A 14,827-nucleotide genomic window follows, 5' to 3' on the forward strand; every position below is an offset into this window, starting at 1 on the left:
TATTATGGTGTATGTTTCCGCAGTATCTGCTTTATTCCCTTTTTAAAATATTATAAATTTGATTTAAAATTTCTTGAGCTTTCAATCTTAAGATATAAGTTGTTATCTTCAATAATTCTATATTTTACTTATCTTGTTGATTCACTTATAGAACATGCTACTATTTTATAGAATAGAGCTGAATAATAAATGTTGGTAAATGTTTTCCATGTGAACGCATAAATACTCATTTAATTTCGCTATTACAATTGAGTTATAAAAAATGCGTTGACATTTCCATACGATTTAAACATCTTTGGCTATTATTTACATGTACATATTTACGCGTTTTGAAAGTATTTACATTTTTGTAATAATGCGACCAGCTAGGTTTGTATTTACACTCATCCGACTCTGGCTAAATTGATAACCAAAATATAACAAGTAGTCCGACTCTCATATACAGGAAATTACTCTCTCACATCTACGAGTGTCGTGTAAATTCGACTCTCTTGTGAGAAATTAATACTTGTCAAAACACTCAAATGTTTAACTTACTTTATTGGCCACTTTTAAGGATTGTACGCGAAATTACGGTTGTGCACAAAAAATCTGTAATTTTTTAAAATAATTTTATTTCACTTTTCATACAAAATTTTGTTTAATTTTCTTAAACTAGAAAAAAATATTTTTTTTCTAATTATTGACATTTAATTTTTGTTGTTGTTCAATTTTAATTTACAAACAGAGTTTCAATTTTTGGTATTGAAAATTCGAACAAATTTAAAATTGTAATTTTTTTATAAAACTCTGTGTGTTTAGAATGCACCAATACATATACATTTTTGTTACTAACACATATTTAGAGTTAGGTACTTTTTCACTAACACATGCTTAGAGTTAGGTACTGCTGTCAAAGAGTCGGACTACTTGTTATACTTTGTTGATAACAATATAATCTATAATACAATCAGTAGCATTATATTTTATATCGATCTCAGTTGTGTCGGAATTGCTCTAGTTTTTTTTCACTTTAATTTGATCAAGAAAGATTTTGATCAAGAATTGTTACCTCAGTACAAGATAATTATGAATATTTAAAAAAAATCGGTCACATTATTATCATGTTGTCATCTATCAATTGTAAAATCCTTTACATTTTAACATCATGCTAATGTTAGTAGATAAATGATGAATGAATAAATGAATGAATGTCTAAATTAAAATTTGTTTTTAGTTATCCTTCCTTATATTCACATATATGTATATTTACTATGCCAAAATATTTCACTAAAACAGAAAGTTTATTTTAGCATGAATTCCATTAAATGCATTTAAAATGGCTTATGGCAAGTATTATACGAATGTAAGTAGCATTGTATCTCCACTTTAATGCCAACTTATGACCATAGACAAATTACTATGACCATTATGTCGGTCAAAATTATTGTAGTATATGATATAGTACTTATAAATGTGCATTTAACAGGTAAGAAAAAAATTTAAACCTATAAAATCTCCTTATATAAATATAGAGTATAAAGGGCCATAAACCTCTGTATCCCTTTTTGTATTTGTCTCATCATCATGACATCTGTTTTAATACATTTGCACTCTCTCATCGACATTAATGTATAGTTTCGTTAAATAATAGTTGATATTGCACGCAGAGAAAAAAACATTGTTCGACTTGGTTACTATAACTAAACTATTTTCAAAAACATACAATTGCTATTTTAATTTTATTTAAAACATATTGTTATTACTGTAATCATTTTCATATTCATGAAATTATAAATTTGAATATGACTCACTGAAAAATTATAAAAGTATTTCACTTTATATAAGATATGTAATGTAGTTATATTTTTATTTGAATCAAATTGAATTTGTGAGTCGTGTCAATTATTGTAAGTTTTTACTTTTTGCTTTTTTAGAAACAAAATAAATTTAATTTCGATACATATTTCTTTACAAAATTTTGATCACATTGGATCATAATATAGTCATGTATAACAAACAATATTATCGTAAATAAAAAATATTATGATAAAATATTTCAAATGTATTAATCATAATATGATATTTTAAAATTGTTACAATAATCATAATATATTTACACTACAATCATAATTTTAACCATAATATGCTGGTCTTAGAACATGGTTACCACAAGCATGTTTTTTCTCTGCGTGTGGTTGTAAAAATTATAAACATATATATGTGTGTTTGTACATTAAGGTGCCCCATGGCCACTATTTGCTCTCTCAAACGGCCTTAGTTCCCCACCAGTGTTTTTTATTTTATTTATGTCCCGTACATTAATAAGCATCGATTGAGATCTTGAAGATCTTTATTAATGTACATTAAGGATATAACCAAAATCATGACCATGCAAACATTATTATTCGATATGGCACAACACTGAAACATTTGAGAACTACGTAAATCTCATGACATAGATTGTTTAACATTCCGAACGAAGTCTATCCTTAATTATGGCTCCAATCTCGAACCCAATAAGGACAAAATGTATCCCCTATAAAACTCAATGAGAGTCTCAATCAGCGATACTGTCAAATTGATTTGGATTCAAGGACAGGGGTACATTCGGCAAAATTATATTACCAATGTATGTGGATAGTTCTAGGAAGAATCTGTTTTACAACAGGATATTCACTTTCACCGAGATATAGAAAACAATCAAATAGTAACTAAAATATTTTGACCATGTTTCTAATAGGTAAGATCCTTTGCTCTATAAGAACTTTAAAAAATAAATCCTTCTTATATGCATACTTGATGCACTTAAACGTAAAGACTACATTCATAACAGCTATTAAAAATAGACGAAGCTATTAAAAATTGACAAATTAGGAATTGATACAGTTCTTTTGTTTTCATTACAATAAATTAATTTTTATACCCTACACCACTTTAGTGGGGAGGGTATATTGGGTTTGTACTGATGCTTGTAACGCACAATAATATTGGTCCTATACCCACCTTAAAGTATACCAATCGGCTCAAAATCATATTCTAAGTCGATTTAGCTATGTCCGTCTGTCAGTCCGTCTGTCCGTCCATGTAAACCTTGTAATCAAACTACAGGCCGCAATTTTAAAGATAATTGAATGAAATTTGAAACATGATCTTCAATTGAAAATGGTTAAGATCGGTCCATTATTTCACCTGGCCCCAATACAACTGTACCCCCGAATAGGGCTTGTAAATATTGTAATCAAACGACAGACCGCAATTTTGGAGATAATTCAATGAAATTTGGCACATAATCTTCTATTATACCGTAGACGAAGCCTATTGAAAATGATTAACATCGGTCTATTATTTCACGTAGCCCCCATACAACTGAACCCCCGAATAGAGCTTATAAAATTTTTAATCAACTACAGGTCAAAATTTTAGAGATAATTCAATGAAATTTGGCACATGATCTTTTATGGTACTGTAGACGAAGCCTATTGAAAATAGTTAACATCGGTCCATTATTTCACCTAAGCCGCATAGACCTGAACCCGCCAAATAGGGTTTTTAAGTTCATAATTATGTTAAATATACTCGTATCTCGACAAAAAGCTGCAAAACCATGTTCTATACTAGTCTTGATGACCCTTATGAATTATAGTGTGTCATTTGACCCTCTAAAAATCCCCCATCAAAATTTTACTTAAATATCCACAGTTTTATTAAACAGTACCAGTAAGTAAGGTGTAGGGTATTATATGGTCGGCCTCGCCCTACTATAACTTATTACTTGTTTAATATTCCAATAAATTTTATTAGTATTAGTTTTCAACATGTTGTAGAATATATATAAATATTCTTCTTTTTCTAATTTATACAGATTGTTTAAAGATCAAAGAATAAAATTTAAATGAAAAAGTAAATTCGCACTAATTTGATAGGTGACCCTTAAACTAAATAAAACCATAAAAGTATATGTACATATGTATTTTTGTTTTGCTCTTTTAAAAAACCATATATTTCTAAAACAAAGAAACTTTAATTGTGGTATTAAGAAGTCATATTTTTGTCCTAATTTGACTATTTAACTGTTACCAAATACATTGATCCCTTGTCTAGGAAATTTATAATGATTCAAATGAAAAGCTTAAATTTAACAAAACCTACTACATCTCCCTGTTTCCTATGTATTCAAAGCCGCTTATAACAAACTTGAAAAAGGACCCTTAATCTAAAAAATAAAAAAAAATATTTGTTAAAAAATAATTTTTTTAACATGTCCTAAACGCCCTTAGACAAATGAATGAGGCAAACAAAATAATAGACCCAAAATAAATAATAAGAAATGTATAAAAAATGTATATATATTTACATGTATGAATGTGTTCCTAATACATTTTATACATATTTGTATAAATGTGAGTGTTCACATCATTAGATGTAAATTTTTAAGGTTGTTTATTTGAATTAAATGGAGAAAAAAAAGAAAAATACCTCTACAAATAACCGCCAGCCAATGATTTAAACATCATTTGTGTGAATATTTGTGGTTATATGAGCAACAACAATCAAATAATAAAGAAAAAATTTATGTAAATAAATAACAATATATACAGACATATTCAAAAAGCAAAAATAAAACAACAATCATCTACATCCAAGTTTCAACCACAAAAATAGCAAGTGTCATGGATATGAAATAATTTTGAAATATTGTTGTTGTTTGTTTCTTTGTTCTGTCTTTGGTCAGTCATTTGTTTGGTAGTACTAAAACTGAGATGAACAAATTGGGAAAAATGAGGTTTTTAAATTATAAACGCTTGGTACCAAATTGACAACTTAGTACCAAATTGTCAAATCAACAACAAAAACATATTATAAAATACACGACGTTATCAAATCAAAAAAAAAAATAAAATTTTAACAAAATGAAAACCCTATATTGTTACACCGAAATGTCAACGATACGTTTTCAAAACTACAAAGGTGGTTGTCATAATGACAACTGGTTGTTATTTAAATTGGAAAGCTAACTTTTAACAACATATTTTATCAATTTGAGGGCATTTCTAGCGGTTTTCCCCCTCTGTGTATGGAAAAGAGTTCAAAATGGTTCATATTGAGGACTGTACTAAGTACAATGGCTTTATTAGAATTTATTACCTTCTTCTATCGAGGGAAATCTCATAGTATATGTTATGAAAACCCAATTCATTCAAATATATTGAACAGCCAATAAAGATTTTTTATGTACAAATAATCATGTACATTTGTTACTCTCTAATGTCTGAAAAAGTTCAAATATTTACGCCCTTCTCTAAAACAAATACATGCCCGACCATATGATACCCTATAACAGTTAATATTTATGTTAAAAAGTGAGTTATTGTTGTCAAAAAAGTACGTTTCTGAAAAAGGGCTAATGTAGGAGCAAACGGTAAATATGGTGTTAACAGTATGAATTTTGTAAATTTTTACATTCAAACTTTATAAAACTTATATAAAGCCCAAATTTGCAGATTTTTGTGTGGCTTCTGCAAAGAATTGTACAACAACAATAAAACAACAATCATCTACATCCAAGTTTCAACCACAAAAATAGCAAGTGTCATGGATATGAAATAATTTTGAAATATTGTTGTTGTTTGTTTCTTTGTTCTGTCTTTGGTCAGTCATTTGTTTGGTAGTACTAAAACTGAGATGAACAAATTGGGAAAAATGAGGTTTTTAAATTATAAACGCTTGGTACCAAATTGACAACTTAGTACCAAATTGTCAAATCAACAACAAAAACATATTATAAAATACACGACGTTATCAAATCAAAAAAAAAAAAAATAAAATTTTAACAAAATGAAAACCCTATATTGTTACACCGAAATGTCAACGATACGTTTTCAAAACTACAAAGGTGGTTGTCATAATGACAACTGGTTGTTATTTAAATTGGAAAGCTAACTTTTAACAACATATTTTATCAATTTGAGGGCATTTCTAGCGGTTTTCCCCCGCTGTGTATGGAAAAGAGTTCAAAATGGTTCATATTGAGGACTGTACTAAGTACAATGGCTTTATTAGAATTTATTACCTTCTTCTATCGAGGGAAATCTCATAGTATATGTTATGAAAACCCAATTCATTCAAATATATTGAACAGCCAATAAAGATTTTTTATGTACAAATAATCATGTACATTTGTTACTCTCTAATGTCTGAAAAAGTTCAAATGTTTACGCCCTTCTCTAAAACAAATACATGCCCGACCATATGATACCCTATAACAGTTAATATTTATGTTAAAAAGTGAGTTATTGTTGTCAAAAAAGTACGTTTCTGAAAAAGGGCTAATGTAGGAGCAAACGGTAAATATGGTGTTAACAGTATGAATTTTGTAAATTTTTACATTCAAACTTTATAAAACTTATATAAAGCCCAAATTTGCAGATTTTTGTGTGGCTTCTGCAAAGAATTGTATGGGGGCTAGACGAAATAATGGGGCAATTTTAATAATTTTCAATAGCGTCAAAAGAAAAGTACATGCCAAATTTCATCGTGCGCAAAAGGTCAGAAAATAATTCCCAGTCAATTGGTATACTTTTTGGTAGGTGTAGGACCAATATTTTTGGGTGTTATAACCATGAGCACAAACGTTTTACAACCTGCCCATATATAGTAATGTAGGGTAAAAAATGGACATTCTAACGAGTCTTGCTAGTTAACATGTATTTGTTTGAAGAGCTGTAGCATGAAAAGAAGAAAAGAAAAGAAGAATATCATTTTTAATATTTTACTTTATGTGTCTGAGTTTTCATTTTTAAATATGGGTTACATCCGTTACATTGTTACACAAGATTATTATATTCTTCCGGTTTATGATTTATTTTTTTCTGCTTATTATTTTATTGTTGTTTTTCTATTATTTATTATTTTTTTTTTTTTTGTTAGTATATATTTTTGCTTCTTTGAATTAATATATGAAAAACTAACAAGGATTTATAAAATATAAGTCTTTATTAATAATGTTTGTTCTTTTCTATTGATTATTTACAGGACGTTTGAGTTTCTTTAATTTTACCGGTGATATGACGGTAAGAGTCGATACAACCTCAGCTTGGTTGGGTCAATTGTTTGTATCGTTGTCACAATTTGGTTGTCAACAGAATTTTATGCAACGTTATGTTAGTTTGAAATCATTAAAGGAAGTTAAACGGTAAGTTAAAATAACTATTACTTTAGTTTGATAGATTTATGTATATACTTTTGGAATGACGGAAATGGTAATTGGTGATTCATCTTATATCTTTTAGATTTTATTTAATAAACTTAATAATACAGCTATTATTAATAATCTTGTAAAAATTACATTGTTAGAATAGGTTCGAAATTTTATAGCTCCCATATAAATGAACATAATCCCGAAAAATGGATTTATTGTTAATAACTCACTCAATATCGTCCACTTAGGAATAAATCATCAATAACCCATTACGTACATAATAATGATATCGGGAAAATGTAATAAATAAAAAAGCTCTTAAAACAAACGATCTAAAAATTTTAAATATTTTTTGAAAGATTAATTAAATAAGTATCTGAGCTATTTGCAACAATTGTTTTACAAAACAGTAGGTAATAAGTTACATAGAAAAGAAGAAAGACATCTTTGGCCCACTGTTATTTAGAAAGATATTGTTAATAGCTTAAAGGACTTATATATTGGTTCAAATTTTTTCCCGATCATTTAAGTATCTGTTAAGCTTTCAACATTCTTTAAGTGTTAGACGTGTTAATATAAATCTAGATTATTGGTTTAAGGATCTTCATATCTATATCTTAAAAGGGATCTCAATTTACATATATAAATTGAGGTCTCTTACAACTATCCGATCTCAGCGTATATACCCCCGAAAAGTATACTCAAGCAATATATGTTAACTGCAAATTTTTGCATGATCAGATTATTTAATAAATTTTAAAATAGTTTCATAATGATATCTATATACAATCCCGAACATAGAAACACACAAATTGTATAACCCCAATTTTTGTTTTATATTTTTCCCATTCCAGTGCCATGATGTCCAATATACCAATTATCTTTGTATTTTTTTCACTATCCTGGATTACTGGTTTAGTTATATACTCTTCATATGCCGACTGTGATCCCCTAAAAGAGGGCTATATTCAAAAAGCTGATGAAATTTTACCCTTCTATGTTGAAGATCAATTAGCAATAATACCCGGCTTTTTGGGAATTTTCATGGCGACCTTATTTAATGGCGCTTTATGGTAAGTACAAATACACAATAGTAGCAAATGAATATCTAATAAACTTCTCATTACATAGTATGATGGTTTCTAATTTAAATTCTTTGGCCACCGTAATATCTGAAGACTTTTTGACATTGTTGCCTAAATTTAAGAATTTACCCGATAAACAACAATTGAATGTTATTAAAACGGTTACCGTAATATGTGGCATCATTATAATGGGGGTGGCATTTTGTGTTGGTTTATTTTCGGGTGTAATTGAATCATCAATGATGGCATTCTCAGCAACATCCGGTCCATTGTTGGGTTGTTTTATTTTGGCCATGCTCGTGCCAATTGCAAATTGGAAGGTGAGATTTTTGAGTTGTATTTACGTGTTGATTGATTGTTGCTAAAGAAGTGAAAATATTTTTGTGTGTTTTTTTTTTTTCATTTTTTTAAATAAATATCCGTCAATTTAAAGGGTACTTCCGCTGGTATGATATCCGCATGTGCCATTGTATTATGGATTGTTACCGGCTCCGCAACCGTTGATAATAGTGCAAGTAATCAATTTCTACCAACATCCACCGAGGTATGTATGAAATAAGTTTAATAATAAGTGTTTGGTATGAGAATTTATGATGAGTGGTTAAATTGTTGAGTAACTATTAACTGGATTAGGCAAGTATTATGTCAATAAAATATCAATCATTAAAGATATTGAAAAAATTTTCTCATAAGACTAGGTACTTATTTTGGTTCTAACATCATATTTTTAATTAAAGTTACTCCTCAATTGCGTCATCTTAATTCAAATACAAAATAAATTTTGTAAACAGGAACTAGTAATTTACATAAATGATATATATATTTAATTTATTCTATATTTCTAGGGATGCTCGAATTTCACGTTTTCCCAATCAATACATAAACCAGGCGAAGAAGAGTTCTCATTTTTACCCACTTCATCGTCGTGGTTAATGCAACATACAGCCAGTAGCAATGGCATTGGTGGAAACGGTGGCATGAATACCAATTACACCATGTTAAATGATACGTTGATGTCGTTGTGGGCTACAAATAATACGGCTGGTTTAGGAGCAGGATCAACAACAGCAGCTGTTGAAGAACGGTAATAAAATCACTCTAATAGTGTTGCGTTTGTGTCTGTCAGTATGACTGTCTGTCTGTTTGGCTACCAACAAACGTACACATACATTTGACATTGTTGATTCTAATAAATTGCCTTTTATTACTCATGTTCTTGTTTCCCTATTTTATACTGATGCTGATTTTGTTTCTATTTTTATTTTCTTTTTCCTCATCTGCCGTTTCTGGTTTTCTCACATACAGCACACCATTGCAGTACATGTACTCCATTAGCTATATGTATTACAGTCTCATAGGAACTGCGCTGACAGTGCTTATTGGTATCATAGGTAGTTATTTGACACAAGACCCTAAGGACTGTTACGATGCGAAATTACTGCATCCACTTGTGTTTAAATTTAACCAACGTTTCACGGGTGAAAAGCCCTACTATGTCAAGGAGATCGAAACGATTGCTGTTGGCTCAAATGGTAACATAAGCACCAATGGAGGTGGTGTTGGTGGAAGTGTTGCCAAAATTAATCATGCTTTTGAGGCTCAAAATGAAACCAATATTATAATTGGTGCTGGCACAAATGACAAAGAGAAAAATCCCATGAATGTTGTGTTCACCAAAACCTTTAGCGCTACAAAATCTTTACCATCATCACCCACACATATAACTGCAACGACTGCCTATCCAGTTGCAACAACAGCAAATGCAACTAATAATACAACTGTAACAAATGTAAATTGTAATTCAGAAATAGAAATGCCAAAAATACAAAATATATTTTCAACGCCATCCTCATCCTCAGATAATACGTTGACAACAAACGATGTCACTGGGTCATATCGTCAAATTACAGAAAAGGAAAGTGTATGATTAATAACAGCAAAAACACTAAAACATCATATAATAAATAACCACAGAAATATTTTTTAAATGAATCTCTTTTAAATAGAAAAAGAAATATTTTTAGATAATAGTTACTTAAGCTGATTTACTTAATACAAATATGATGATATTTTTTTTTAATTTATTTGTTAAGAACATAAATCCCAGGAACAATTTTAGAATTAGTTCTAAACAAACTACATAGTTTTAAAGCAAAGTTCTAGACTAAACATTTTAATTGAATTATATTATTTCCAAAACTAAAAATAAACTTTAGTCTGTCCAAATTTTCAAAATTGCTGTATAGAAAGGAGTTTTGTCAATTTATCTAGAACTAGTTTCGAGAGTAAAGTTTTTAAACAATTTTCAATTAACGAACTAATTTCAAAGTAGTTCCTAAATGGCTTTTTAGAACGAGTTGTAAAACTAATCAAAATTTTCCTGGGTTTCAGCAGTTTAGCTATTATTTTTTTTTATTTTCTAATTTAGACTTATTTTTTAAAAAGAAAACAATTTGATATTGTCATAATTTAAGTTGGCACATGCTTAAAAGTCGTTACATGCTGATATGTCATCAATTACGTGTCATTAGTACATAAGTTTTATAAGCACACAATAGAAAAAAAAACAATAAATTATATAAACTTTTATTTTAGTTTTTTAAGAGAGTGACGATAAAGACACTGTGATCATAATACAAGTATAATCTAGTGTATTTCGTTTTTTAAGAAATCTATATACCTAAATGTGAAGTAAAAGACAGATGAAAAAATAAACACAAATAACAAGGGTATTCACAAATTATTAAACACACCTATAACGCAAACAAGAAATATTAAAAAAAATATATGTTAAATAACCTATAAAAGATAGCGTCAAAATGTTACTTTATTTTTGTTAATCACTGTAAATGTGATCTGTACAATTATTGAGAATACCCATTAAATATCTACAAATATATTTTTATAATACAAATGTATTTTTTAATTATATACAAAAGTACAGAGTACAATATAAATATAACTTTAAAAATGTCTTACTTAAAGAGAAAATAAAGTCCTATTACAATAAGATAATGAAAAAGTTGTTATTATTTGGATAAATTAAAGTAAGTGGTTTTAAGTTGTATATTAAGATCATAAGATTCATAAAAGCTCTGCTATAATTTTTTTTATAATTTAACAATTCAAAAATACTATAGCTAATATATCGAGGTACTTTATTCAATAGTCTCTATCTGTCAATTTTATGAAAATAAGATTTTGATGGCAAAAAATCCGGCAAACTTTCCCGCATCAGTGATATAAATTTCAAGGAAAAAATTTTTTTTTACAATTTTCTCTATCTTAAAAAAAGAAAAATTCTGAATTACTTCAAACTCTATTATTTTGGATAATTTGGATAATTTTCTATTGCATCACAAGTGTTTTTACTAATTTGGACATGCTGAACGCAAATTCGTTAAAATATTTAAAATCAGTTTAATAGTTTTTGAGATATCGCTCATTATGATACTAATTTGATTAATTTTATTGCCGCATTTAACAATATAACATTGGTTTTGGACCTACACGTTATAATCTGTTGCCCTTTCAACAATTTGGTTTCTATATTTCATTAAATTGCACAAAATATAAATCAAATAAAAAAATTCATATCAAGATACCCACGATGATAAAAACTAGCTAGGTAAGTGTGATTTCGAGATATACTCACTGGATTTATTTATGGAGAATTTTATGTTAAGTTACCCAACTTTAAACATCCATGTCTTCTGATTTGTATAAAATTTGCACCAAGGTTAGTACAGGATAGTAGGCCAGAAACAAATTTTCAGCTCTATTGGTCAAGAACTGCATGAGTCAGAGGTGGTCAAAGTTGTATATTTTGGTCACATAGTGTTGTATTCAAATGAGTGTAACTTTTCACCTATGGGTCCTAGAGAAAAAATTGTCCATATAAGTTCAGAAAGCTATTTCTTTATTCTAAGTCGGGCAGCTCTTGACCGATAAAGCTAAAGATTTATATCTGACCTATTATCTAATAGCACCAAACTTAGTATAGGATAGTAGGCCAGACACAAATTTTCAGCTCTATCGGTCAAGAACTGCAGGAGTCAGAGGGAGTCAAAGTTGGATATTTTGGTCACATAGTGTTGTATTCAAATGAGTGTAACTTTTCAACTACTGGTCCTAGAAAAAAATTGTACAAAAAAGTTCAGAAAGCTATTTCTTCATTCTAAGTCGGGCAGCTTTTGACCGATAAAGCTAAAAATTTGTATCTGACCTATAATCAAAATCGTTTTTTATTTTTTGAGAAGGGTCACTTGATATGAAATTTCTCTTATATACCTATATTGCTTCTACACAAAATATTTCATAAAATTATCAAATTACAAAATGTGCAAAAAAAGGAAGTAACAAAAACATAACAAACATACCTTTTGTATAAACTGAAAGATGTTCACTCCATTCTTCCGTTTGTATTTTTTCATAATTTATCGATTTCCATTTAAAATGTTCAATAAATCTGTCGAACTCAATGATTTCTTATTTTACTAAAAAACACACACGCACAAACAAACACACTTGTTTTTTTATGCATTTTGATCTGAACTAAAACAAATTTAGTGGAGCACTAATATGGCGGCAACAGTTGGTTTTCTGTTTGCAAATTTTCGTTGTATATTTTTAACACTTTAACATAGATTTGCAAACAAACTTTTATCATTTTCATAAAGTACAACATTTATTTAAAGATTTTTTTGCAAAAATATTAATACAACAAGACTTATTTCATTATAAATTTATTTATATTCTATCACAATAAACTACACAACAACCGGTAAAGAAAAACTTTCGCTAAAAACTAAATGAAACGTCAAATTAAACAGTTAAATCAGTGTTGGTTTATGTTTGTAATATATAGTGGTACTGAGCAAATTATATTACTTACACGTTTTTTAACGTTAACCAACACTTTTTTCTGAAAGTAAATAAAAAAATAAAATACCTATCAGTGTACACTTAATATTAAGTGTACACTGATACCTATTTGGTGGGAAATTTTAGTTTAATGTATAAAATGTTAATGATTCTTTGCAACTTTATTAAAATCTAATTGGATTAACCCAAGAAGAGATTTGTTGTCTTATTTGTTTTTGTTACTACTTATAGAGATTTTCCGATAAGGTAGAGTCATACTGTTTTGATATTGTGTTCGATCAAGAAAACTTAATTTTACTGAATCTTATTGTTCCAGAAAGAAAATGGCAGCACACAAATACTTTAAGGTTTAATTTAAACAAAATGAATTCAAATTATCCACATTTTCACTATTGCTTTACATATATATGCATGCAATGTGTTAACATTTTTTGTTCAATCTTGCTACAATGGACAAAAACTCTCAAAGACACTTCTTGGTAAAGAAATTTATTTATTTTATATATTTCTTATGCCAAAAATAGGTGATTGCCTTATCAACTCATCTAATTTTGTTTGAAATAGGTCTGATGTTACTGGCGTACCAGGATTCCACAAGGGATCTCTAACTACATATTCCACCCATATTTTACTATAAATTTGTTGCAATAATTCCTTAACATTTACAGCATTAACATCGGTGTTCAAAACAAATCTGCAATACAAAATGTTCAAATATTAATTTTAAAATATACATATCAATTGGATGGGTAACTCTTACTTTAATCCTGAAGGCGTCTCTAAATAATGTAAAGCATATTTATTGGTTTTATAAAACAAAAATCCCTCCCGGGGATCATGAGGTGAAATTTTGCTTACAAACGATTTTATAGATGACAGCATACCATAGGTAAGTTTAGCTTCCTTCAATATAAAAAACAAAATTCAGGGGGATACATTTTATTGGCTGTAAACAAAAAACACCTACCTCTTCTTGGGTTAAACCAGACTTTTTGGTACGATTCCATTCAGCGTAGTACATCAATGTGCCTAATTTATCAAAGATATATAAATTGAATATTTTCATGATAGTTTATTTTTTTTTTTTTTTTTTTTTTAACTTTGAAGTGTGTTGGCGGAGTTATTAAACTCACAAACTGCCAGGTTATCCCACAAAAATAAAAAAGTTATATCATTGAATCATCATAATCAAAAAAATTCCAGAGTTTTAATGGTCTCCACCAGTTTATATTCGAGTTTAAATGGTCTCCACCAGGTTATATCGTGAGTATTCTATGGTCTCCACCAATAAAAAACATAACCTCACTCTGAGGTAAAACGAAAGCACACGTTTAATGAAGACAACGCATAACTAAGAACAGTTATACGAAGTAGTGCATTAAATCAGTGCGGGGTGAGAAGTAATTCCGTCGAAAGCCCAGCAACAAGCACAAGCCTGACCGTCCTTAAAAAATAAAAACGATGACGCGAGAGTTGTTCCCCAACTCAGACCTGAATTACAACTGCATGATAGTTTATTAAATATATTTTGATGAATTTGTTTATAAGATTGGGAATGTTAAAATTGTTTATCAAAAAGAAAAGCAGAACAGCTGTCGAGAAAATATAATGTTACCAGATTGTATTTCGGTTTTTTTTTTATTAGTCTACAGTGTTGTCACTTGTGGCGTTTTTAATA

The 14,827-nt window shown here is 28.8% G+C and overlaps 2 protein-coding genes across 3 annotated transcripts in view; one reads left to right on the forward strand and one right to left on the reverse strand.

Annotated features, from left to right (window-relative positions):
* LOC111682624 (sodium-coupled monocarboxylate transporter 1) overlaps positions 1-10,962 on the forward strand; it is a 122,340-nt gene extending 111,378 nt beyond the window's left edge. The window contains exons 9-14 of the mRNA XM_046950832.1: positions 7,015-7,174; positions 8,035-8,253; positions 8,312-8,585; positions 8,699-8,809; positions 9,111-9,349; positions 9,571-10,962. Coding sequence (XP_046806788.1) covers positions 7,015-7,174; positions 8,035-8,253; positions 8,312-8,585; positions 8,699-8,809; positions 9,111-9,349; positions 9,571-10,192 — 1,625 coding nt within the window. The 3' untranslated portion in view covers positions 10,193-10,962. The remainder of the gene's footprint in view (positions 1-7,014; positions 7,175-8,034; positions 8,254-8,311; positions 8,586-8,698; positions 8,810-9,110; positions 9,350-9,570) is intronic.
* A 2,660-nt stretch (positions 10,963-13,622) lies between these two features.
* Positions 13,623-14,773, reverse strand: LOC111682636 (trafficking protein particle complex subunit 1). 2 transcript variants are annotated; one of them, XM_046950851.1, is made up of 4 exons: positions 14,765-14,773; positions 14,117-14,178; positions 13,910-14,052; positions 13,623-13,843 (listed from the first exon to the last, which is right to left on the reverse strand). In XM_046950851.1, the coding sequence occupies exons 2-4, from the start codon at positions 14,168-14,170 to the stop codon at positions 13,648-13,650; spliced, it is 393 nt and encodes a 130-aa protein (XP_046806807.1). In that variant the 5' UTR covers positions 14,171-14,178; positions 14,765-14,773; the 3' UTR covers positions 13,623-13,647. The 2 variants fall into 2 exon arrangements, with proteins under 2 accessions (XP_046806807.1, XP_046806806.1); XM_046950850.1 differs by lacking the exon at positions 14,765-14,773 and adding an exon at positions 14,668-14,735 and having other exon boundaries at positions 14,117-14,225.
* Positions 14,774-14,827: the final 54 nt, after the last annotated feature.

This window comes from Lucilia cuprina, chromosome 4, assembly GCF_022045245.1.
Source record: "Lucilia cuprina isolate Lc7/37 chromosome 4, ASM2204524v1, whole genome shotgun sequence".
NCBI lineage: Eukaryota > Metazoa > Arthropoda > Insecta > Diptera > Calliphoridae > Lucilia > Lucilia cuprina.